This window comes from Ranitomeya variabilis, chromosome 3, assembly GCF_051348905.1.
Source record: "Ranitomeya variabilis isolate aRanVar5 chromosome 3, aRanVar5.hap1, whole genome shotgun sequence".
Taxonomy (NCBI): Eukaryota; Metazoa; Chordata; class Amphibia; order Anura; family Dendrobatidae; genus Ranitomeya; species Ranitomeya variabilis.
The window spans coordinates 609,355,096-609,379,608 of record NC_135234.1 but is presented as its reverse complement, the minus strand read 5'-3'; the positions used below and the strand labels follow the sequence as shown (position 1 = coordinate 609,379,608).

At 44.2% G+C, this 24,513-nt stretch overlaps 1 protein-coding gene across 1 annotated transcript in view; it reads right to left on the bottom strand.

Moving 5' to 3' along the window:
• The window catches only part of TNFSF11 (TNF superfamily member 11), a 65,989-nt gene extending 41,988 nt beyond the window's left edge, over nucleotides 1-24,001 (bottom strand). Inside the window, exon 1 of the mRNA XM_077297331.1 lies at nucleotides 23,783-24,001. Coding sequence (XP_077153446.1) covers nucleotides 23,783-23,947 — 165 coding nt within the window. The 5' untranslated portion in view covers nucleotides 23,948-24,001. The remainder of the gene's footprint in view (nucleotides 1-23,782) is intronic.
• Nucleotides 24,002-24,513: the final 512 nt, after the last annotated feature.

Sequence of the window (24,513 nt, the reverse complement as noted above, 5' to 3'; positions counted from 1 at the left end):
ATTATTTTAATATTTTTTACAGATGACACTGGCTTCGGGGAACAAAGTGACAAGTGATGTGAGTATGTACTCTATGTTACATGTACTGTATGTCTATGTATGTTGTATGTATGTACTGTATGTATGTACTGTATGTGGCATGTCGCATTTTGTCACATGTCACATGCTGCATGTCATCGCATGTGTATGTCGTCGCATGCCGTCACATGTCGCATGGTGCATGTCGCATGATGTCACATGCTGCATGTTGTCACATGGCGCATGTCGTCGCATGGCGCATGTTGTCACATGTCGCATGCTGCATGTCATCGCATGGCGCATGTCGTCGCATGTTGTCACATGTCGCTTGCTGCATGTCGTCGCATGGCGCATGTCGTCGCATGTTGTCACATGTCGCATGCTGCATGTCGCATGATGTCGCATTTCGTCGCATGTTGTCTCATGCTGCATGTCATCGCATGGCGCATGTTGTCACATGTCGCTTGCTGCATGTTGTCGCATGGCGCATGTTGTCACATGCCGCTTGCTGCATGTCGTCGCATGGTGCATGTCATCACATGTCGCATGCTGCATGTCGTCGCATGTTGTCACATGTAGCATGTCGCATGGTGCATGTCACTTGTTGCATGTCACATGTAGCATGCTGCATGTTGTCGCATGGTGCATGTCGTCACATCGCGCCGCATGGTGCATGTCATCGCATGTCCTGTATGTGTGTTCTATGTATGTATGTACTGTATATGTGTGTGTTTTTTTTTTTGTTTTTTTTTTTTTTACATTCAACACATTAGCCGGATGATGGGACTACTACTGTCCCATCATTGGCTAATGTGTCACTGTCACTGTAGCAGAGCCCGATGGGACTTGTAGTCCCATCGGACGATGCATGCACACAGACGACGACGCCACCACCACCGCACATCGTCGCATGCCGTCACATGTCGCATGGTGCATGTTGCATGATGTCACATGCTGAATGTCGTCGCATGTTGTCACATGTCGCATGGCGCATGTCGTTGCATGGCGCATGCCGTCACATGGCGCATGTCGTCGCATGGCGCATGTCGTCGCATGGCGCATGTCGTCGCATGGTGTCACATGTCGCATGCTGCATGTCGCATTCCGTCGCATTTTGTCGCATGGCGCATGTTCTCATGTCGCATGCTGCATGTCGTCGCATGGTGCATGTTGTCACATGTCGCTTGCTGCATGTCGTCGCATGGTGCATGTCGTCGCATGTTGTCACATGTCGCATGATGCATGTCGTTGCATGGCGCATGTTGTCGCATGTTGTCACATGTCGCATGCTGCATGTCGTATGGTGCATGTCGCATGTAACATTTCGCATGCTGCATGTTGTCGCATGGTGCATGTCGTCACATCGCGCCGCATGGTGCATGTCATCGCATGTCCTGTATGTGTGTTCTATGTATGTATGTACTGCATATGTGTGTGGGGTTTTTTTGTTTTTTTTTTTTACATTCAACACATTAGCCGGATGATGGGACTACTACTGTCCCATCATTGGCTAATGTGTCACTGACTGTCACTGTAGCAGAGCCCGATGGGACTTGTAGTCCCATCGGACGATGCCTGCACACACACGACGCCACCACCGCACAGCCACACTCCAGCACCTTCGGTTTCACCGTGCAGACCCCCGCCGTCGCACAGGCCACCACCACCGCACCGGCCGCCGCAACGCCACCGGCCGCCGCACCGGCTGCCGCCAACGCAGCGGCCGCCACAACTAACGCCGCCACGGGACCGGCCACCGCCGACGCAACGGCACCGGCCACCGCCACGGCACCAGCAGCCGCACCGGGCACCACAACGAACGCCGCCACGGTACCGCCGCCGACGCACCGGCCGACGCCACGGCACCGGCAGCTGCACCGGACACCGCAACGAATGCCGCTACGGCACCGGCCGCCGCCAACGCACCAGCTGCACATCTCGGCACATGAGCGCGGCCGGCCAGCAGATCCCAGCACAGCCCCGCCCGCCCCCAGCACAGCCCCACAGGCAGCCCACAGCCCTGCCCACAGCCCAGTCACTCTTGAGTGACTGCTGACTGTGCGGCTGGGACATGCCTGTTGCTGACGTCACGTCAATTTCCAGAGTCTGGAAATTGACGTGACGTCGGCGGAAATAAGCGGCGGCTGCAGCCTGGGGTCACATGACCCGGACTCAGCCGCCGCCATAGCGCCGCTCACAGGCGAAAACGGCAACAGAAGGTATTTATAAAATTCATTAGGGGCCTCGGGGGGATACATTGGGGGATTAACTGAAAGTAGTGGACAACCCCTTTAAGTATGGTACGCTGGAGACATGATGACACTACCTGTCAGAGGAGGTGTTTGAAGCTGGATGTGATAATGTCTTGGGAGTGCTTTATAGGAGAATACTGAATGGGGGTATTGTAGGATTGATTTTTGTGGAAAAGCTTTGGTTACCAGTATGCCTGTTATGAGGCTTGGGTTGCCACTATTGTGAGGGGGTAGGAGCTGAATGTGGCTCGCGACCCTCTCTCAAGGCTGGATGTGGCTCGCGACCCTCTCTAAGAGATGAATGTGGCTCTCAAGGTCAGAAACATTGGACCTCTGCTGTAAATTAAAATAAGTATTACTTACCTGCTGATTTCCCTGCTGCCTCTCCACGGTCTCTCCACTGTTTCCGGTTGCTTTTTGTTTACAGAGTTGCAGACATGACACCCCTTCTTCAACACTTGTCCGATGCAGCCAATTACAGTTCTTACTGGTCTCGAGCCATTTACAAAGGCATCACCACTGAGGCGTAAGATTAGCTGCAGCGGTCATGTGCTGTAGATACAAGACCGCTCCAAGTAGTTTTGGAGAATGAGTATGCATACATTCGGTATATTACCATGTTGCCAAGGGACTAAATCCATCTACAGCTGGCTGAGTAGATTACAGGAACACAAATATGATGCAAATGTAACAAGAAAATTAGCCATTATGGCTTGCTGACACCGTGTTTTTACCGAGCATTTTTGTCACAAAAAGACACTGTCGCAGCAAAGTGAATGAAATTTCTGAAATCTTGTGTGCACACTGTTTATTTTTTCATTGTAGATTTGAAGCATTTTCAAATCTGCAGCATGTGAATTAATCACCTTTTACCCATTCAGTAAATCGTAAAAAAACCAAAACATTAAAAAACAACACAAATGCGCATCTTTTAAGTAGCGTTTTCCTGACAAGACCGTTTTGGTGCAGAATTTTCTTCTGCAAACACTTAAAGGGAACCTGTCACCTGAATTTGGCGAGACCAGTTTTGGGTCATATGGGCGGGGTTTTCGGGTGTTTGATTCACCCTTTCCTTACCCGCCAGCGCAAGGCAATATTGTCTTATGCAGGCGTGTACTACGGAGGACACAGCATGAACTTCAATCCAATATTGCGGCCAGCATGCAGCCAGCGGGTAAGGAAAGGGTGCATCAAACACCCGAAAACCCCGCCCATATGACCCAAAACCGGTCCCGCCAAATTCAGGTGACAGGTTCCCTTTAAAAAAAAAGTTAAAAAAAATGTGAAAAAAAAAATATATAAAAGTTTAAATCACCCCCCTTTTGCCCCAATCAAAATAAATCAATAAAAAAAATATCAAATCTACGCATATTTGGTATCGCCGCGTTCAGAATCGCCCGATCTATCAATAAAAAAAGCATTAACCTGATCGCAAAACGGCGTAACGAGAAAAAAAATCGAAACGCCGATGCAATAACGGGCGATCAAAAGAACGTATCTGCACTGAAATGCTATTATTAAAAACGCCAGCTCAGCACGCAAAAAATAAGCCCTCACCCGACCCCAGATCACGAAAAATGGAGACGCTACGGGTATCGGAAAATGGCGCAATTTTATTTATTTATTTTTTTGCAAAGTTTGGAATTTTTTTTCACCACTTAGGTGACAAATAACCTAGACATGTTTGGTGTCTATGAACTCGTACTGACCTGGAGAATCATAATGGCAGGTCAGTTTTATCATTTAGTGAACCTAGCAAAAAAAACAAACAAAAAACCAAGTGTGGGATTGCACTTTTTTTGCAATTTCACCGCACTTGGAATTTTTTTCCCGTTTTCTAGTACACGCCATGGTAAAACCAATGGTGTCATTCAAAAGTACAACTCGTCCCGCAAAAAATAAGCCCTCACATGGCCAAATTGACGGAAAAATAAAAAAGTTATGGCTCTGGGAAGGAGGGGAGTGAAAAACGAAAACGGAAAAACGAAAAATCCCACGGTCATGAAGGGGTTAATCAAAGATATGGCACAGAGACCAAAGGTAACCTGAAAAGGCTGCAGTGTTCCAAAGCAGAGACTGGAGAGTCATCTGTCCATACAACCACAATAAGTCATACTGTCCATAGAGGTGGCCTTTTATGTAACAGTGGGCAGAAAAAAAAGCACAAAAATTATAAGTCTCATTTTGAGTTTACCAAAAAACATGGGAAACTCCCCAAATGTATGGAGGAAGGTGCTGTGCTCAATGAGACCAAAATTTAACTTTTTGTCCACCAAGGTAAATGCTATGTCTGGCGCAAAACCGATACAGCTCATAACCCCAAAAACCGCATAGTAAATCATGGTGTGGGGATGTTTTTCGGCAGCAGAGACAGGGAAAGTGGTCAGAGTCAAGGGGAAGATGGATGGTGCGGATTTTCTTGAGCAAAACCTGTTTCAGTCTGTCAAATGTTTTAAAGGGAAACATGTAAATGTTTTTGGGTGGCTTAGTCAAAGCCAAACCTTAAAGGGAACCTGTCACCTGAATTTGGCGGGACCAATTTTGGGTCATATGGGCGGGGTTTTCGGGTGTTTGATTCACCCTTTCCTTACCCGCTGGCTGCATGCTGGCCGCAATATTGGATTGAAGTTCATTCTCTGTCCTCCGGAGTACACGCCTGAATTTGGAGGGAACAATTTTCAGTCATATGGGCGGCGTTTTTGGGTGTTTGATTCACCCTTTCCTTACCCGCTGGCTGCAATATTGGATTGAAGTTCATTCTCTGTCCTCCGTAGTACATGCCTGCACAAGGCAATCTTGCCTTACGCAGGCGTGTACTATGGAGGACAGAGAATGAACTTCAATCCAATATTGCAGCCAGCATGCAGCCAGCGGGTAAGGAAAGAGTGAATCAAACACCCAAAAACCCCGCCCATATGACCCAAAACTGGTCCCGCCAAATTCAGGTGACAGGTTCTCTTTAACTTTTGCCATGCTTCTATAGCCTTCATGGGAGGCTAGAAGCAGGCACAGCCCGATCGGCTCTGCTACATAACAGCGATCATCAGATCGCTGCTATATAGCAGAATTGCAGGTGTGCTGTGAGCGCCGACCACAGGGGGGCGCTCACAGCCACCGGCGATCAGTAACCATAGAGGTCTCAAGGACCTCTATGGCTACAATATACAAGCATCGCCGACCCCCGATCATGTGACAGGGGTCGGCGATGACGTCATTTCCGGCCGCCCGGCCGGATGCGGTAGTTAAATGCCGCTGTCTGCGTTTGACAGCGGCATTTAACTAGTTAATAGCGGCGGGTGATCGCGATTTCACCCGCCGCTATTGCGCGCACATGTCAGCTGTAAAAAACAGCTGACATGTCGCGACTTTGATGTGCGCTCACCGCCGGAGCGCACATCAAAGCAGGGGACCCGACATCGGACGGTATAGTACGTCCGATGTCGGGAAGGGGTTAATGTCCTCCTTCCCCAGGCTGAGAGTTTTGGTGGGCGGCCCTCTCTTGGCAGGTTTGTTGTGGTACCATGTTCTTTCCATTTGATGATAATAGATTTGGTGGTGCTGCGGGGGATCAGAGATTGGGAATTGGGAAGTGACTTATAAAGTCGGAAATTTGTAGGTGCTTCATAGCAAAAGGAGTGAATACATATGCACATTCCAATTTTAACTATTTAGTGCCATACAATTAAATTATGCCTATATTTTTCTCACTTCATCTTAGACTATTTAGTGCTGATGCATCACACACAAATCGGATTACAAAAATATTTAACCCCTTCCCGATGTCAAGTCCCCTGCTTTGATGTGGGCTCCGGCGCTGAGCCCACATCAAAGTCGCGACATTTCAGCTGTTTTGAAATCGCGATTCACCCACCGCTATTAACCTGTTAAATGCCGCTGTCAAACGCTGACATTTAACTACCGCTTCCGGATGCGCGGCTGGAAATAAGCGCATCGCCGACCCCCGTCACATGATCAGGGGTCGGCGATGTGTCAGGACAGTAACCATAGAGGTCCCTGAGACCTCTATGGTTACTGATGCCGGCCTGCATTTCAGCTACATGGCAGCGATCTGATGATCGCTGCTAAGTAGCTGAGACGATCGAGTGGCGCCAGCTTCTAGCCTCCCATGGAGGCTATTGAAGCATGGCACAAGTTAAAAAAAAGTTTTAAAAAATGTGAAAAAAAATAAAAAAATCTAAAAGTTTAAATCACCCCCCATCTTAAAAAAAAAACAATAAAAAAAAAAAAATCAAACCTACACATTTGGTATCGCCGCGTTCAGAATCACCCGATCTATCAATTAAAAAAAACATTAACCTGATCGCTAAACAGCATAGCGAGAAAAAAATTTGAAACGCCAGAATTACGTTTTTTTGGTCGCCACGACATTGCATTAAAATGCATTAAGGGGCGATCAAAAAACGTATCTGCACAAAAGTGGTATCATTAAAAACGTCAGATCGGTACCCAAAAAATAAGCCCTCACCCGAACCCAGATTACGAAAAATGGAGACGCTACGGGTATCGGAAAATAGCGCTTTTTTTTTTTTTTTTTAGCAAAGTTTTGAATTTTTTTCACCACCTAGATAAAAAATAACCTAGACATGTTTGGTGTCTATGAATTCATAATGACCTGGAGAATCATAATATCTGGTCAGTTTTAGCATTTAGAGAAGCTAGAAAAAAAGCCAAACAAAAAACAAGTGTGGGATTGCACTTTTTTTGCAATTTCACCACACTTGGGAATTTTTTTCCCGTTTTCTAGTACAAGACATGGTAAAACCAATGGTGTCATTCAAAAGTACAACTCGTCCTGCAAAAAATAAGCCCTCACATGGCCATATTGATGGAAAAATAAAAAAAATGAAAAAGGGCCACGGCGGGAAGGGGTTAAACATAGATTGCAATGTAACATAATTGGTAATAGCCAAAGGGGTGAATAGTTTCACAAGCCACTGTAGCTGGCTGCAGAAATCACTGTTTGAACTGCCAACCTAACTTTGCCTCCATTCATGATATCAGTTTGTAACCTTGTAACCATTTTATCCTCTTTTCAAATTTGTCACGTTTGTGCTTTTATTTTCTTCCCGTTGCTTCCCTTTTTCATGCTTTTTTAAATCCATATTGATCCAGAGACATGAGCCTTTTAATTTTTAATTTTTATAGTGTTTTCCAATGGGGCGTTGCATCTTTGGGGTTCTGTTTTTATACTGCATAATCGCTCTATGATCAATACCCCCTTGTGGTAAAGACTATAGAAACAAGTATCCTAGGCACACTAAATTAAAAGGTTCATATCTCTGGAACCATATGATGAGTATGAAAAAAGAAAAACAAAGTGGAATACTGAGGGGAGCAGGGCAAATAAAATAAAAGGCAAAATGTGGCCAATTTTGAACATGTCTTCTTTCAGCTAATTCATGAACACACTTTCATGTTTATGAATCTGTTTAGAGAAACGTCCAGAAGAAGTGAGATAATGAGTAGGTATGCAGTGATAACACCCCCCTCCCCGAAGGTGTCCATATCTGTTAAAGGGAATCTGTCAGCAGATTTTTGTAAACCTACTGTCACAATTCATTTTTGGATTCACGATAGCTCTGGTTCTGCTATAATTTAAATGATGCTTTTTTTTTCCTTTTGGGCCACCAAGAGTTAATGTCAATTTCTTTGCTGGCAGCTATTTTGTTGCTGGTCAGCTGATGTACAGTAGGTGGTGAGCACTCCCACTGACCTTTAAATAGTCAGCTGACTGTTAGTAATAGAGTTATTCTATGAAGACCAGCCTGGAGATTGTTGCTCTCTGGTGCCAGCAGTGTATCTACTGCTTCTGGTGCCTCATCCTCTGCTGTTTGGAGCTTTGAAGCAAAGGCAGTAGCTAAGTATCATTTTCCCTTTCCTTGTCTGTCTTGTGTTTGACTTCCCCTGTGTTGATACCATCTGCAGTGGTGATATCGACCTTGCCGGCCAGTGCACTAGTGAGGTGACAGCTAGGGACTAGGCACATGACGGTTCCGGGGGTAAGGACCCGCATAGGGCATTAGGGGAGCTTAGGGATAGGCACAGGTTGGAGTCAGGAGGTTCCCCATCTCTCACTCCTTACTGTTAGGGCCTTCCTCTCTATCCCATCCCGTTGTTTGTGGATCTTGTGCCATCCTCTGGACTTTCCCATCCTGAGCGTGACATTATTACCAACCCAAAAATTCTTCTGGTGAACCTATGGCTCAAGCGGAAGCTTTTGCACGCCTGATCCAGACACTCACAGGTGAGGTTACGAAGTTGCGATCTCAGGTGGTGCAGCAGCTTCAGCTTGCGTCTGGGTTCCTGGTCACTGTTAATGCTCAGGCTCAACCGGAACCCAAAATATCTCTCCCTGACAGGTTCTCTGGAGGGAGAGATAAATTTATAGTCTTCAAAGAAGCCTGTAAATTATATTTCAGGCTTCACCCTCGTTCCTCAGGGAGTGAGGAACAGCGTGTGAAGATGGTAGTCTACTTTCTCAGGGGTGATCCCCAATCCTGGGCCTTCTCCCTGCCGACCGATTCACCATCTTTGCGGTCGGTGGACAAGTTTTTTGTGGCATTGGCGCTGGTGTATGGGGATCCTGATGGCGTCTCCCTGGCTGAGTCTTGACTCCATCAAGCAGGGTGACTGCCAGCTGAGGAGTACTGCTCAGAGTTTCGCACATGAGCTACTGACACTCAGTGGAATGACCCTGCTATTACCAACCATTTTTGTCAGGGTCTGTTAGCAAGGCTTCAGTATACTTTAGTGCAGCATGCTTCACCTGAGTTGTTGGAGGCCGCCATGGCTCTTGCTATCTGGGTGGATAGATGCCTCAGGGAGAGACATGTACTGTATCTACCCCTGTTCTTTCTAGGGAGGAGGACACACTGGTGCAGATGGCCTAACCCATGCAGGTGGGAGGAGTCACCTCTCAAACTAGGTTGCCTGCGGTTCACCGTAGGACGGGGCACGTTTCTTCTGTGGCCCGACTGATCATTACATTAATGTCTGCCCATCTTGCGCCAAAGTTGGTACTTCATCACAAAAGCCGCGTTCCCCTGGTCGTGTGGAGGGAGACGACCAGGGTGTGTACTTTTTCTCCACCTTCACGTCTCAGTTTACCATTTCAGCTGAAGTGGTGGTTGGTGGGGAAACCGAGACTGAATCGGTTCTTGTGGATTGTGGAGCTGGAGTCAATTTGGTGGATTCTCGGTTTGTTCAGACTCATGGTCTGATTGATAGGATGTTAGCGAGACCCATTTCCATTCATGCAATTGACTCTGTCCCTCTCAGGCAAAGGAGTTTGAAACAAGTCGTAGACAATATTAACTTGTGCATATCAATTTTTCATGAAGAGTCCCTATCATGCTACGTCATGGAGGGTATGCCAATTCCCATCCCCTGGCTGAAGAGACAATCTGGTCATAGTTTGGTGGTCCTGAGAATTAGTTACTTGGGACAAGTCTTGTAAAGGCTGAAGCCTGGGAGCTACAGTATCTACCATCCTTCTCAAATCTGCCTCTTCTTCTACGGTGGAGGCAGCTAAGGTGCTACCAGGGAGCAGAGGCAAGATTCAACCCTCACCACAAGTAAACCCTGAGTCTTGGTGTCCTCTCAGGAGGAGGGATCAGGGGAGGGTAGTGGTTCCCTCTGAATATAGAGAGGGTACTAGTTTAGTGACACGGGGGACTATTACGGCACACGGTGACACAGAGGGGTCTCCAACAGGACATCACAGGAGGCTGGGGCTGCACTCACTTCCCTGCAGCAGCTATCGCCCCTGCTGGTACATGACGTCATCAGGGCTGCAGTTACTTACAACAGTTTCTTTTATTGCCGCCCTCTGAAGTGGTCTTGGATCCATTGTGATGGAAGTTGTGGCAGAGGTGCATCATCAGCACTCTACTTCTATCTCAGCTGCTTCTAACTGTGAACAAGATGCTGTTAGAGGGCAGAGACAGATGCAGTGAGTGACACCAGTGCTGTCTTACAGCTTCCTCTGGCAAAAATTATGGAATCACCGGCCTTGGAGGATGTTCATTCAGTTGTTAAATTTTGTAGAAAAAAAAAGCAGATCACAGACATGGCACAAAACTAAAGTCATTTCAAATGGCATATTTCTGGCTTTAAGAAACACTAAAAGAAATCAAGAACAAAAAATGTGGTAGTCAGTAACCGTTACTTTTTTTAACCAAGCATAGGGGAAAAATTATGGAATCACTCAATTCTGAGGAAAAAATTATGGAATCATGAAAACCAAACAAACAAAAAACCACTCCAACACATCACTAGTATTTTGTTGCACCATCTTTGGCTTTCATAACAGCTTGCAGTCTCTGAGGCACGGACTTAGGCTACGTTCACATTTGCGTTGTGCGCCGCAGCGTCGGCGAAGCAACGCACAACGCAAACAAAAACGCAGCAAAACGCATGCACAACGCTGCGTTTTGCGACGCATGCGTCTTTTTTGCTTGATTTTGGACGCACAAAAAATGCAACTTGTAGCGTCCTCTGCGCCATGACGCGTGCGCCGCAGGGACGCATGCGTCGCAAAACGCAAGTGCAACGCATGTCCATGCGCCCCCATGTTAAATATAGGGGCGCATGACGCATGCGGCGACGCTGCGGCGCAGAACGCTAATGTGAACGTAGACTTAATGAGTGTCAAACAGTACTCTTCATCAATCTGGCTCCAACTTTCTCTGATGGCTGTTTCCAGATCATCTTTGCAGGTTGGAGCCTTGTCATGGACCATTTTCTCCAACTTCCACCAAAGATTTTCAATTGGATTGAGATCCGGACTATCTGCAGGCCATGACATTGACCTTGTGTGTCTTTTTTTCAAGAAATGTTTTCACAGTTTTTGCTCTATGGCAGGATGCATTATCATCTTGAAAAATGATTTCATCATCCCCAAACATCCTTTCAATTGATGGGATAACAAAAGTGTCCAAAATATAAACATAAACTTGTGCATTTATTGAAGATGTAATGACAGCCATCTCCCCAGTGCCTTTACCTGACATGCAGCCCCATATCATCAATGACTGTGGAAATTTGCATGTTCTCTTCAGGCAGTCATCTTTATAAATCTCATTGGAACGGCACCAAACAAAAGTTCCAGCATCATCACCTTGCCCAATGCAGATTCGCGATTCATCACTGAATATCACTTTCATCCAGTCATCCACAGTCCATGATTGCTTTTCCTTAGCCCATTGTAACCTTGTTCTTTTGTTTGGTGTTAATGATGGCTTTCGTTTAGCTTTTCTGTATGTAAATTGCATTTCCTTTAGGCGGTTTCTTACAGTTCGGTCACAGACATTGACTTCAGTTTCCACCCATTCGTTCCTCATTTGTTTTGTTGTGCATTTCCTGTTTTGGAGACATATTGCTTTAAGTTTCCGGTCTTGACGCTTTGATGTCTTCCTTGGTCTACCAGTATGTTTGATTTTAACAACCTTCCCATGTTTGTATTTGGTCCAGATTTTAGACACAGCTGACTGAACAACCACCATCTTTTGCAACATTGCCCTCTTAAGAGTTTGATAATCCTCTCCTTTGTTTCGATTGATATCTCTGGTGTTGGAGCCATGATTCATGTCAGTCCACTTGGTGCAACAGCTCTTCTGTCAGGACTCTGAACATTTTTTATTACCTTTTTGTGTATTACTGCCCTTTTCCAAGATGGCGTCTTTGGTCTCATGTGCACTGTGTCTTCCTGCTATAAAACTCCACCCCAGCCTTCAGTCTGTGCTAGAGTATTCTGCCTTGCATCCAAGCTCCTGACTCTGGTGGCTCCCTGGCTATATACCTGCTCCTGTGAACCTGTGCGGTGATCCTGCTACTCTGTTCTGAGTTCCTGCTGCATTCACCAGTTTCCAGTAATCCTCCTTCATCTGCTGCTCGTGTTTACTTCCATCTGTATTTGCTGGACATGTAAGCTGTTGCTGCTCTGCAAAAACCTGAGACTATTACCCAGGCCTCCCTGGTTGAGCTAAGATATTATTTGAACTGCCTAATAAGCATATCTATCTGTGTTTTGGACTAAGCAAGGACTTATTCGTGTCAAGTATCCTCAAGAATAATTGTGCTTCATAGACTTTCTGCGTGATTGCATTTTCCTCTGAAGTTCCTTATAGACTGCTAAGCTGCGTTTAATATTTACACCAAGTGTTGTGGACTTGAGTTTCTCTGCACCTGTTTGAATCACCGTGTGATAATATAGACTTTGCCACTTATAAAACTGTGTCCTGTAGTTGTCTTGTTCCATGCAAAGAGTCTCCTGAGTTATCCCCTATAATTATTACATCTCCAAGGTGTGATCGCTCCTTTTTAGATGCAGACTAACGAGCATATCTAATCTGATGCAGGTGTTATTTTTGGGTATGAAAATTTACAGGGTGATTCCATAATTTTTTCCCTATGCTTGATTAAAAAAAAGTAACCATTACGGACTACCACATTTTTTGTTCTTGATTTCGTTTAGTGTTTCTTAAAGCCAGAAAGCTGCCATTTGAAATTACTTTAGCTTTATGCCATGTCTGTGATCTGCTTTTTTTCTACAAAATTAAACAACTGAATGAACATACTCCAAGGCCAGTGATTCCATAATTTTTGCCAGGGGTTGTAGCACCGCCAGGAGCCCTCATATGAATCATCAGAGGCAGTGTTAGAAGCAGTGATTGACACCAGAACTGCCCCACATATTCTAGTAAAACTCTGAAACAAATTGTCACTGGGGCAGCACTGGTGTCACTCTCTGCTTTTATCACTGCCCCTGATGACAATTTGTTTGAGGGCGGGTGCTAGAAGCTGTTGGGCAGCACTGGTGTTACGCACTGCTTCTGTTGGGCAGCACTGGTGTTACCGCCTCCTGACCACATTTTCTTTCACAGTTTGAAGATGCTGCAGCAGAGATTGAAACAGAGTTCTGGCGCTGCACTTACGTCTCCCCAAACATCTATCACCATGGATCCTGGACATATTCAGAGGGTGACGATGCAAGAAATCGTAGAAAGTAACTGAAACACTGCCCCCTGATGACGTCCTTTTCCAGGAAGAGCGATGGACATCGCAGTGAAATGAGTGCAGCCCCAGCCTCCAGTCCTGTGTGAGTCTCCTCTCAAATGAAACATTACAGGAAGTGACGTAAATAAAACTTATTTAGCGATCAGTCAGAAAGGGAGAAGTGTATGGTATTTTATAATAACGTTAATTACAAAAGTATTTAGGATGCCAATAGTGATATTTAGAAAGTACATATTTGGTGCCAGACCATCCCTTTAACAATGCAATTCTCAGTAGGTCATGTAGAAAGAAAACTACTGAGAAAGGCCTCCTTCACATATCCTGATATTTCCGGTACTGCAAAAAACAGTACCTGTGCTATCCGTTTCCGTGTGTCATCTGTGCAGGCTTGGACTGGCCCATAGCAGAACAGGAGAATTCTCTGGTAGGCCTCTGTGCAAGAGTAGGCCCCCTCTTAATTAAGTGGTACTTAGTACAATATACCTAAATCACTATGTCCAGACAAAGGCAGCATCTTAGTCATTTAACAATATACCCAGTTCATTGTTATATAAATTTGTGATTAAAGATAATGTCACATTTGCATGTTGTTGAAAAGTGGGGCTCTGGAGTTGGTTTACTGGTGGGCCCTTGGCACCCCAGTCCGACACTGCATCTGTGTGCCCCATCCGTGTGACACGTACTGGAATAGAATGCAGATTAGAAATGGCAGATGTTTAGGTGATAGATGTGCAAATTCAGGGATACAATAGATAGATAGATAGATAGATAGATAGATAGATAGATAGATAGATAGATAGATAGATAGATAGATAACCACTGCTTTGCACTTGTAGTTTTCTGTACATGTATTTAGCTAACAAATAAATGAATGATTGATTGAATGAAAAAAAAAATGATGATCAGAGCTTCATGGGAACATTTTTACAAATAAATTGGGGAACAAGGGACTGTCTCAGGTTTATTTCTCTAATTTTATGTTTTTCAGATATCCATTTCTGGACTAAATCAGATTCGGTGAATTATGGCAGACCTACATGAGTTTTTTTTTTTTTTAAATAAATTGGTGAACGAGGGATGGTGTGGGGTATCTTTATTGAAATAAAGTGTTTTTTTCTGTGTGTGGGTGTTTTTATTTTTTATTACTGGGTTAGTATTGGGTGTGTCTGATGGACACCTCTCTACTATTTATCCCAGGGTTTGATGGCAGCCGTGATTTTGACAAATCACAGGTGTCATCAACCCCAACTACCATTACCCCAATTGCCAGTACACCAGGGCAATCGAGAAAAGCCGGGCAAAGCCCCAGAATTGGCGCATCTAATACATGTGCCAATTCTGGGGTGGCAGTGGGCTGGTATTTTTAGCCTGGGAAGGGCCCAATATCCATGGACCTTCACAGCCTGATAATATCAGTCCACAGCTGTCTGCTTTACTTTTGCTGGTTATCAAAAATAGCACGCTGTTTCATTCATTTGATTTTTTAGTAGTGATGAGCGAGTGTACTCGTTGCTCGGGTTTTCCAGAGTACGCTCGGGTGACCTCCGAGTATTTGTTAGTGTTCGGAGATTAAGTTTTCATCACCTCAGCTGAATGATTTACAGCTAGTAGCTAGGCTGAATACATGTGGGGGTTGCCTGGTTGCTAGGGAATTCCCACATGTAATCAAACTGTCTAGTAGTACTAGTCACAAATCATTCAGCTGCTGCAAGGAAAACTAAATCTCCGAGCAGTCAAATACTCGGAGACAACCGAGCAACGAGTACACTCGCTCATCACTATTTATTAGCTAAATACAAGTACAGTAAACTACACACACGACACTCGGATATGTATCTATCTATGTACACCATATCTATCTATCTCTAAGTTTGCACATCTAACACCTAAACATCTGTCATTTCTATTCTGCATTCTATTCCGGTACGTGTCACACGGACTGCCCACGGATGTCACACGTTATGTCATCCGCGTGCACGTGTGCGGGACGTATTGCCATATGGTCCATGTGAATACACGGACATGTGCACGGTCCCATAGATTTTAATGGGTCTACCTATGTAAGTGTCTCCACTATGATCGAAACCTTTCACCCACGTACCGGAGACACTGACGTGTGAAGGGGGCTTAGGAGCCTTACAAACACTTCATACATCCCTGGTTTATGATCTGAGATTTCTTGGCCAGGAAAAGTTTACACATTCCATCTCTTGCAAAACAACATTTAACTTACCTCCACTGTGCAATTACAGTGTGACGTAGGTAGCATCAGACACAAGTACAACAGTTGATACTTGTGCTTTGAAAAGTCTTAAGTCTCATGCGTATTGACAAGCTCAGAGTTTTATTGAACACAAAATCTTTGAGGCCATACTGTATTTCTGATTTTAACCCCTTTCTGACATTGGACGTACTATCCTGTCGAGGTGGGGTGGGCCCGTATGACCTCCGATGGGATAGTACGTCCAGCGCGATCGGCCGCGTTCACGGGGGGAGTGCGGCCGATCGCGGCCGGGTGTCAGCTGACTATCGCAGCTGACATCCGGCACTATGTGCCAGGAGCGGTCACGGACCGCCCCCGGCACAATAACCCCCGGCACACTGCGATCAAACATGATCGCAGTGTTCCGGCGGTATAGGGAAGCATTGCGCAGGGAGGGGGCTCCCTGCAGGCTTCCCTGAGACCCCCGGAGCAACGCGATGTAATCGCGTTGCTCCGAGGGTCTCTTACCTCCTCCTCCCTGCACCAGGCCCGGATCCAAGATGGCTGTGGCATCCGGGTCCTGCAGGGAGGTGGCTTCACTGCGCCTGCTCAGAGCAGGCGCCGGGAAGCCTGGAGGAGCTGTGCACGTCAGATCGCCGATCTGACACAGTGCACAGCAAAGTGTCAGATCGGTCATCTTACACTATAACATCATGCCCCCCCCCCAGGGCAATGTTGTAGTGTAAAAAAAAAAAAAACAACATGTGCAAAAAAATTAAAAAATTCCAAAAAAAAAAGCCAAAAAAAAAAATATATTGTTCCTATAAAAACATTTCTTTATCTAAATAATAAAAAAAAAATATAAAAGTACACATTTAGTATCGCCGTGTCCGTAGCGACCCGACCTATAAAACTGTCCCACTAGTTAACCCCTTCAGTGAACGTAAAAAAAAAAAAAAAAGAGGCAAAAAACAACGCTTTATTATCATACCGCCAAATAAAAAGTGGAATAACACGCGATCAAAAAGACGGATATAAATAACCATGGTACCGAAGAAAACATCATCTTGTCCCGCAAAAAACAAGCCACCATACAGCGTCATCAAAGAAAAAATAAAAAAGTTATAGTCCTCAGAATAAAGCGATGCAAAAATAATTATTTTTTCTATAAAATAGTTTTTATCATATAAAAGCACCAAAACATAAAAAAATGATATAAATGAGATATCGCTGTAATCATACTGACCCGAAGAATAAAACTGCTTTATCCTTTTTACCAAACGCGGAACGGTATAAACGCCTCCCCCAAAAGAAATTCATGAATAGCTGGTTTTTGGTCATTCTGCCTCACAAAAATCGGAATAAAAAGCGATCAAAAAATGTCACGTGCCCGAAAATGTTACAAATAAAAACGTCAACTCGTCCCGCAAAAAACAAGACCTCACATGACTCTGTGGACCAAAATATGGAAAAATTATAGCTCTCAAAATGTGGTAACGCAAAAAATAATTTTTGCAATAAAAAGCGTCTTTCAGTGTGTGACAGCTGCCAATCATAAAAATCCCCTAAAAAACCCGCTATAAAAGTAAATCAAACCCCCCCTTCATCACCCCCTTAGTTAGCGAAAAATTAAAAAATTTAAAAAATGTATTTATTTCCATTTTCCCATTAGGGTTAGGGTTAGGGCTAGGGCTAGGGTTAGGGCTAGGGCTAGGGCAAGGGTTAGGGCTAGGGCTAGGGTGAAGGCTACAGTTAGGGTTGGGGCTAAAGTTAGGGTTAGAGTTTGGATTACATTTACGGTTGGGAATAGGGTTGGGATTAGGGTTAGGGGTGTGTCAGGGTTAAGGGCGTGGTTAGGGTTACCTTTGGGATTAGGGTTAGGGATGTGTTTGGATTAGGGTTTCAGTTATAATTGGGGGGTTTTCACTGTTTAGGCACATCAGGGGCTCTCCAAACGCGACATGGCGTCCGATCTCAATTCCAGCCAATTCTGCGTTGAAAAAGTAAAACAGTGCTCCTTCCCTTCCGAGCTCTCTCGTGCGCCCAAACAGGGGTTTACCCCAACATATGGGGTATCAGCGTACTCAAGACACATTGGACAACAACTTTTTGGGTCCAATTTCTCCTGTTACCCTTGAGAAAATACAAAACTGGGGGCTAAAAAATAATTTTTATGGAAAAAAAAAAGATTTTTTATTTTCACGGCTCTGCGTTATAAACTGTAGTGAAACACTTGGGGGTTCAAAGTTCTCACAACACATCTAGATAAGTTCCTTGGGGGGTCTAGTTTCCAATATGGGGTCACTTGTGGGGGGTTTCTACTGTTTAGGTACATTAGGGGCTCTGCAAACGCAATGTGACGCCTGCAGACCAATCCATCTAAGTCTGCATTCCAAATGACACTCCTTCCCTTCCGAGCTCTGCCATGCGCTCAAACGGTGGTTCCCCCCCACATATGGGGTATCAGCAGACTCCGGACAAATTGGACAACAACTTTTGGGGTCTAATTTCAACTGTTACCCTTGGAAAAATACAAAACTGGGGGCTAAAAAATAATTTTTGTGGAAAAAAAAGGAATTTTTATTTTCACGGCTCTGCGTTATGAACTGTAGTGAAACACTTGGGGGTTCAAAGCTCACATCTAGATTAGTTCCTTAGGGGGTCTACTTTCCAAAATGGTGTCACTTGTGGGGGATTTCAATGTTTAGGCACATCAGTGGTTCTCCAAACACAACATGGCGTCCCATCTCAATTCCTGTTAATTTTGCATTGAAACGTCAAACGGCGCTCCTTCCCTTCCGAGCTCTCCCATGCGCCCAAACAGTGGTTTACCCCCACATATGGGGTATCATTGTACTCAGGACAAATTGTACAACAACTTTTGGGGTCCAATTTCTTCTCTTACCCTTGGGAAAATAAAAAATTTGAGGTGAAAAGATAATTTTCTGAAAAAATATGATTTTTTATTTTTATGGCTCTGCATTATAAACTTCTGTGAATCACTTAATGGGTCAAAGTGCTCACCACACATCTAGATAAGTTCCTTAGGGGGTCTACTTTCCAAAATGGTGTCACTTGTGGGGGGTTTCAATGTTTAGGCACATCAGGGGCTCTCCACACGCAACATGGCGTTCCATCTCAATTCCTGTCAATTTTGCATTGAAAAGTCAATTGGCGCTCCTTCGCTTCCGAGCTCTACCATGCGCCCAAACAGTGGTTTACCCCCACATATTGGGTATCGGCGTACTCAGGACAAATTGTACAACAACTTTTGGGGTCCATTTTCTCCTGTTACCCTTGGTAAAATAAATCAAATTGGAGCTGAAGTAAATTTTTTGTGAAAAAAAGTTAAATGTTCATTTTTATTTAAACATTCCAAAAATTCCTGTGAAACACCTGAAGGGTTAATAAACTTCTTGAATGTGGTTTTGAGCACCTTGAGGGGTGCAGTTTTTAGAATGGTGTCACACTTGGTTATTTTCTATCATATAGACCCCTTAAAATGACTTCAAATGAGATGTGGTCCCTAAAAAAAATGGTGTTGTAAAAATGAGAAATTGCTGGTCAACTTTTAACCCTTATAACTCCCTAAAAAAAAAAAATTTTGGTTCCAAAATTGTGCTGATGTAAAGTAGACATGTGGGAAATGTTACATATTAAGTATTTTGTGTGACACATCTGTGATTTTATTGCATAAAAATTCAAAGTTGGAAAATTGTGAAATTTTCAAAATTTTTGCCAAATTTCCTTTTTTTTCCACAAATAAACGCAGGTAATATCAAAGAAATGTTATCACTATCATGAAGTACAATATGTCGTGAGAAAACAATGTCAGAATCACCGGGATCCGTTGAAGCGTTCCAGAGTTATAACCTCAAAGGGACAGTGGTCAGAATTGTAAAAATTGGCCAGGTCATTAACGTGCAAACCACCCTTGGGGGTAAAGGGGTTAAAGAGCAGGATACAGAAGTGCTAAACAAAGTGCCTTGAGAACAACAGGGACTCAATAGGGTGCTACCCTATGAACTCCATGAAAATGGAGCATAGGCCATTATCTATGCAATAGAAAACTCAACACTTTGTAGGAGATTGAGGCTATGTTCACATGGAGTTATTTAAAAACTCTTCCTATTCATTTATGAGGGAAGTCCAGTTTTCTGCTCATATGAGGGGTTATTCAGTGTTTTTTTTCCCTGAAGAGGATTTGAAAACCGGTGGTAAAAAAAAAAAAAAATTATGCAGATCCTGATACAATCCAAACTATGCACTGACCTATCCAAAGGCTGCAAAAAACATCTTCATTAAAAAAATTAAATAAAAACCCTTCCAAAACTACTTCAGGAAAGGAAAAACTCCAAAAAGTCCTAAAGCAGGAGCATTTCTTGAAGCTGTCTCTGCTTCAAAAACTCATTTTTGAATGACTCAATAAAAAGTGTCAACATAGGCTGAGTGCACTTTCATGAATAGAAAATAACTTTCAAACTTGAGAATACCCAATTAAGTTCTATGGATTTGTGACTTCTCTATTTGGTGCATTTTTGATGTTACAGATTTTGAGCACAATTTCTGCCCCTGTTATGTTAGTTAGGTTACTTGTGTTTTTTCTATGTGTTTTTATTGCATGTGTGAATCTGCGTTTTTTGTCTTTGATTGGTATGTCGAATCGGCATGAGAAAATAATCACAGATGTGAGCTGCCCCATAGAACAACACTGGGCCAAGTGCAATCCGATATTTTTATCGGATTACACTCGTCTGATTTCATCACAAGTGTGAGCGGGCCCTAAGGAACAGATTCCTCAACACAAATCAGAGAATGATTTAGGAGAATTCTCAAGTGATCCTGAAATTTCAAACTAAGATATTTATCATCATGTCATGCTAGAATTCTGTTTCCGCCATCCTTGCTATAATTAGGAAGGCAAGTGACAACTGCTTGTAGATTAAATAAGCCATGCTGATCTCAGAAATGTGGCTAGGTTGTAGCTGTAACATTCATATTAAATATAACTGAAGCTAGTACCAAGTAAATACATTATTTCCTATCCATCAACCACATGAGAGGAATTATACTCTGTTCACATTTCTGTTTTTTTGTGGATTAAGTGGTCGGCACCAAAATACAGAGAAATGTCTGATCAGGGTCACTGATGGAACTCATCAATTCATGTCTATGTGTCTGTGGAAAAAAAAAAAATAAGCATCCCTTGGATACCATCCGTCTGTAATCTGTGTACGGAGTTTCAGGTTTATTTTTTGTCAAGGGAAGCTTGTGAAAACTTGTACACAAATAATGACATTCTCATAGCAAAAATGGACACTGATCAAATATGGATGAAAATCTGATCAAAACACTGCTGAAAAATCAATTTGTGTTTTTGCGTGCAAGAAAAATCACCGACACGTGAATGAGTCTTTACGTAAAGGCTTCTCACTGAATTTACATAATGACTACAAAAGAAGCAACCAATACTCATTTTGAACTGGACACTAGGAAATACGTGCAGACTATAGAAGTACATCATAATTCCTGGAAAACAGGTATCATTAATTGGCATGCCGATATTTCACAGTATAGTTAAGTTCACACAACCGATTTTCTCTCTGAATATGGCAATTACACTCTAATCAGAGTTTGATCCAATTTTCTAGGATGTGGAGAAGATGGAAAAAAAAAGTCTCATTCTTCTCCATTCAGTCAGACCGTGAAAATCGGACCGCACTTGGATCCTATCTGTGTGTGGTACGATTGTTTTTTTTACAGACTCCTTGACTTGCATGGCTGAGTGTGATCCAATTTATGGATGCAAATTGTGCATGATGCGATTTTTTTTCCTTGGACAGGCTTGGTCCGAGGAAAAAAATTACAAAAATTGCATGTGTATAACAGCATAAAATAACATTGGTCCGAGTACGATCTGATGTTTTTTCTGATACCACTCAGAGCTAACATGCGGTCACCAGCACAAGCCTTATTTGTAAGCCAAAATCAGTAGCACCATGCACAGGATGAGAATAAATGAAGGGTTTGCACCTATTCTGTGTTTTGGAGACACTCTTGATTTTGGTTTGCAAGTAGTAAAACAATATTGACCCAAAATACAGATGTGTAAATTGGGCTTGGGGCCACCTTGATGTAAGATTATTATGGGTGTATTTTTGCACTGATATTACACCTGAGTGTCTCTGAAGCTTGAGGCCATGTGCACACGCGGCGGATTCCATTGCGGAATTTTCCGCAGCGGTTTGGATAAATCCGCAGTGCAAAACCGCTGCGGTTTTCACTGCGGATTTATCGCGGTTTCCGCTGCGGTTTTTCACCTGCAGTTTCCTATTGGAGCAGGTGAAAAACCGCTGCGGATTCCGCACAAAGAATTGACATGCTGCGGAAAATAAACAGCTGCGTTTCCGCGCGTTTTTTTCCGCAGCATGTGCACTGCGGATTTCATTTCCCATAGCTTTACATGGTACTGTAAATGCATGGGAAACCGCTGCGGATCCGCAGCTGCAGAAACGCTGTGGATCCGCAGCAAAATCCGCAGCGTGTGCACATACCCTTAAAGAACTGAACCAGCAGCATCACAGGGACCTAAAGAATAGGATACTGGCCTTAACCATGAACTAGCTAATCAATCCTCCTGAGTCCTGATTCAACGGATTGTGAATCCTTTCCAATTTGCCTGCACTGTGGTTAATTCTGAAAATGAAATTTACATGTTTAAGATCAACTTTTACTCCTTTTAAATGTTTTTAACTTACTGAGACTAGGCAAATTCAAGAGCCTATTTAATCCTAAGAGCTGTGAGACATGCACCCTTGCATAGGTTTTGCCCCCTACGGACCACAGAGGTTACCAGTAAACCTCTGTAACCAAAGGAAACAAGCCTGTGTTTGCTCTCCTTCTACACAGCAGCTTCCTGTACACTGAATACTATAACTACATGATGAAACGGAAGTCAAACTCTACTGAAATTTCATTTCCAGAGTAGTGTAAAATTCTGAGAAAGAAGAAGTAGGTATTCTATGAAATACAAATACATCACATATTTACTGTGTATGTAAGACTGAAGATTATGAGCGGTGTCAGGACCCTACATGGGCTATGTGGGGCATGCCATACAATATATTTAAGTAATGCTTGGAAGCTGCCGTCACACTAGCAGTATTTGGTCAGTATTTTACATCAGGATTTGTAAGCCAAAACCAGGAGTGGAACAATTAGAAGAAAAGTATAATAGAAACATATGCTCCACTTCTGCATTTATCACCCACTCCTGTTTTGGCCTACAAATACTGATGTAAAATACTGACCAAATACTGCTAGTGTGACGGCAGCCTAATATGGATGTCACAGATTACATCCAGAAATTAGTATGTGTCTGATCAATTCTGATTAAATTGTAAATATAAATCACAAAAATATATAAAACAACCTCCTGGACATAGAGGACTTTACACGCAATGTCTTTCCATATGTGACCCGCAGTTTATACTTCTTCACACTTTTTAATGATATACTAGCAACTATATATTGTACAGACTAATATCCTGGGTTATACAGTGATGTATACTGGTCATTAAAGCGGCATAAAATGCAAAGATGGCTGTGATTTTCTGTATGGAAAACTATTCCCACGGGCCCACGGCTGCATTCAGACATCTGTTTTTGGTGTAGTTCTACCCACATTTTACACAGATAGCACTCGTACCTATGACAGTCTATGGAGCTGTTCTCGTGTCCGTGTACTTTGGTGGACCGAGTGGTCTGCACAAAATCCCAGAGACATGTCCGATTTTGATCAGTCTCGGATGAAACTGGCCATTGCAAGTCTATAGGTCCGTGGAAAAAAATAAATAAATCGGCCAGTGCTCAGATGCCATCCATAGGCCTTGCAAGTGTGTATTCATGGATAGTTTGATAAGAGAAGCTTGAGAAAAAGAAATGATGAACTTACTGAACACTGATGGAAATCCCAACAATAGCACTGACGACACTCGGATCAATTTTTGGCGTACGAGATAAAACACTGAAGTGTGAATAAGGCCTTACACGGACACACAGGATGGGGTGACATTAATTGGAGCCTCCTTGCTAACAGCAGCCATAGGGATGACATGACCCATGCAGAGGGCTGGCACGAGGCTGAAGACATAAATACAGTAACGTCCTCCTCCGGCTCATAGCGCCTTATTCTATGGTAAAGTTTTCCAAAGTTCCCTCTAGTCACAACACATGCTGCAGCAACACCTCCCTACAGCTTCATGTACATTACCTGTGCCTTGACGTAGAAGAATAAGCCCAACGTGCAGCCAACCTGTAGCAGTGCCAGGAGCAGGAGAGCAATGAACACAGACCTGGGAAAGGTGTGCGGTCTGTCACGGATCTCCGGGCGACCCCCAAGCTCCGCTGCCCCCGGCTGGTACCGGCTGGGGCTCATCCCCGCAGCGTTCACAGGAGGAGCCGCAGCACCCAGCGCTGTCACCACCAGACTGGCAGCTCCGCGCCCGGCTCCAGCTGTGATAAGAGTACCTGCAGGGGGAGGAGCCAGGGGCGGGGCTATCACCGTGGAGTACTACTCCGTACAGAGCTGAGGAAAGGCTGAGGGACTCACTGCGGGGTTCCCCGGTCATTACTGAGGGAAGTGAGAGGCGAACGCTGCAGTGCGGGAGAAACTCAGTGCTACAGTGTGCCAAGAGTGACCTTACACTGTAGATAGGGTTGCCAGAAGTGACCCTGTACTGTACACGTGTGCCAGAAGAGAACCTGCACTGTACACAGGGGTGCCAGGAGTGACCCTGCACTGTATACAGGGGTGCCAGAAGTGACCCTGCACTGTACACAGGGGTGCCAAGAGTGACCTTACACTGTACACAGGGGTGCCAGGAGTGACCCTGCACTGTATACAGGGGTGCCAGAAGTGACACTGTACTGTACACAGGGGTGCCAAGAGTGACCTTACACTGTGCACAGGGGTGCCAGGAGTGACCCTCCACTGGACCCTGC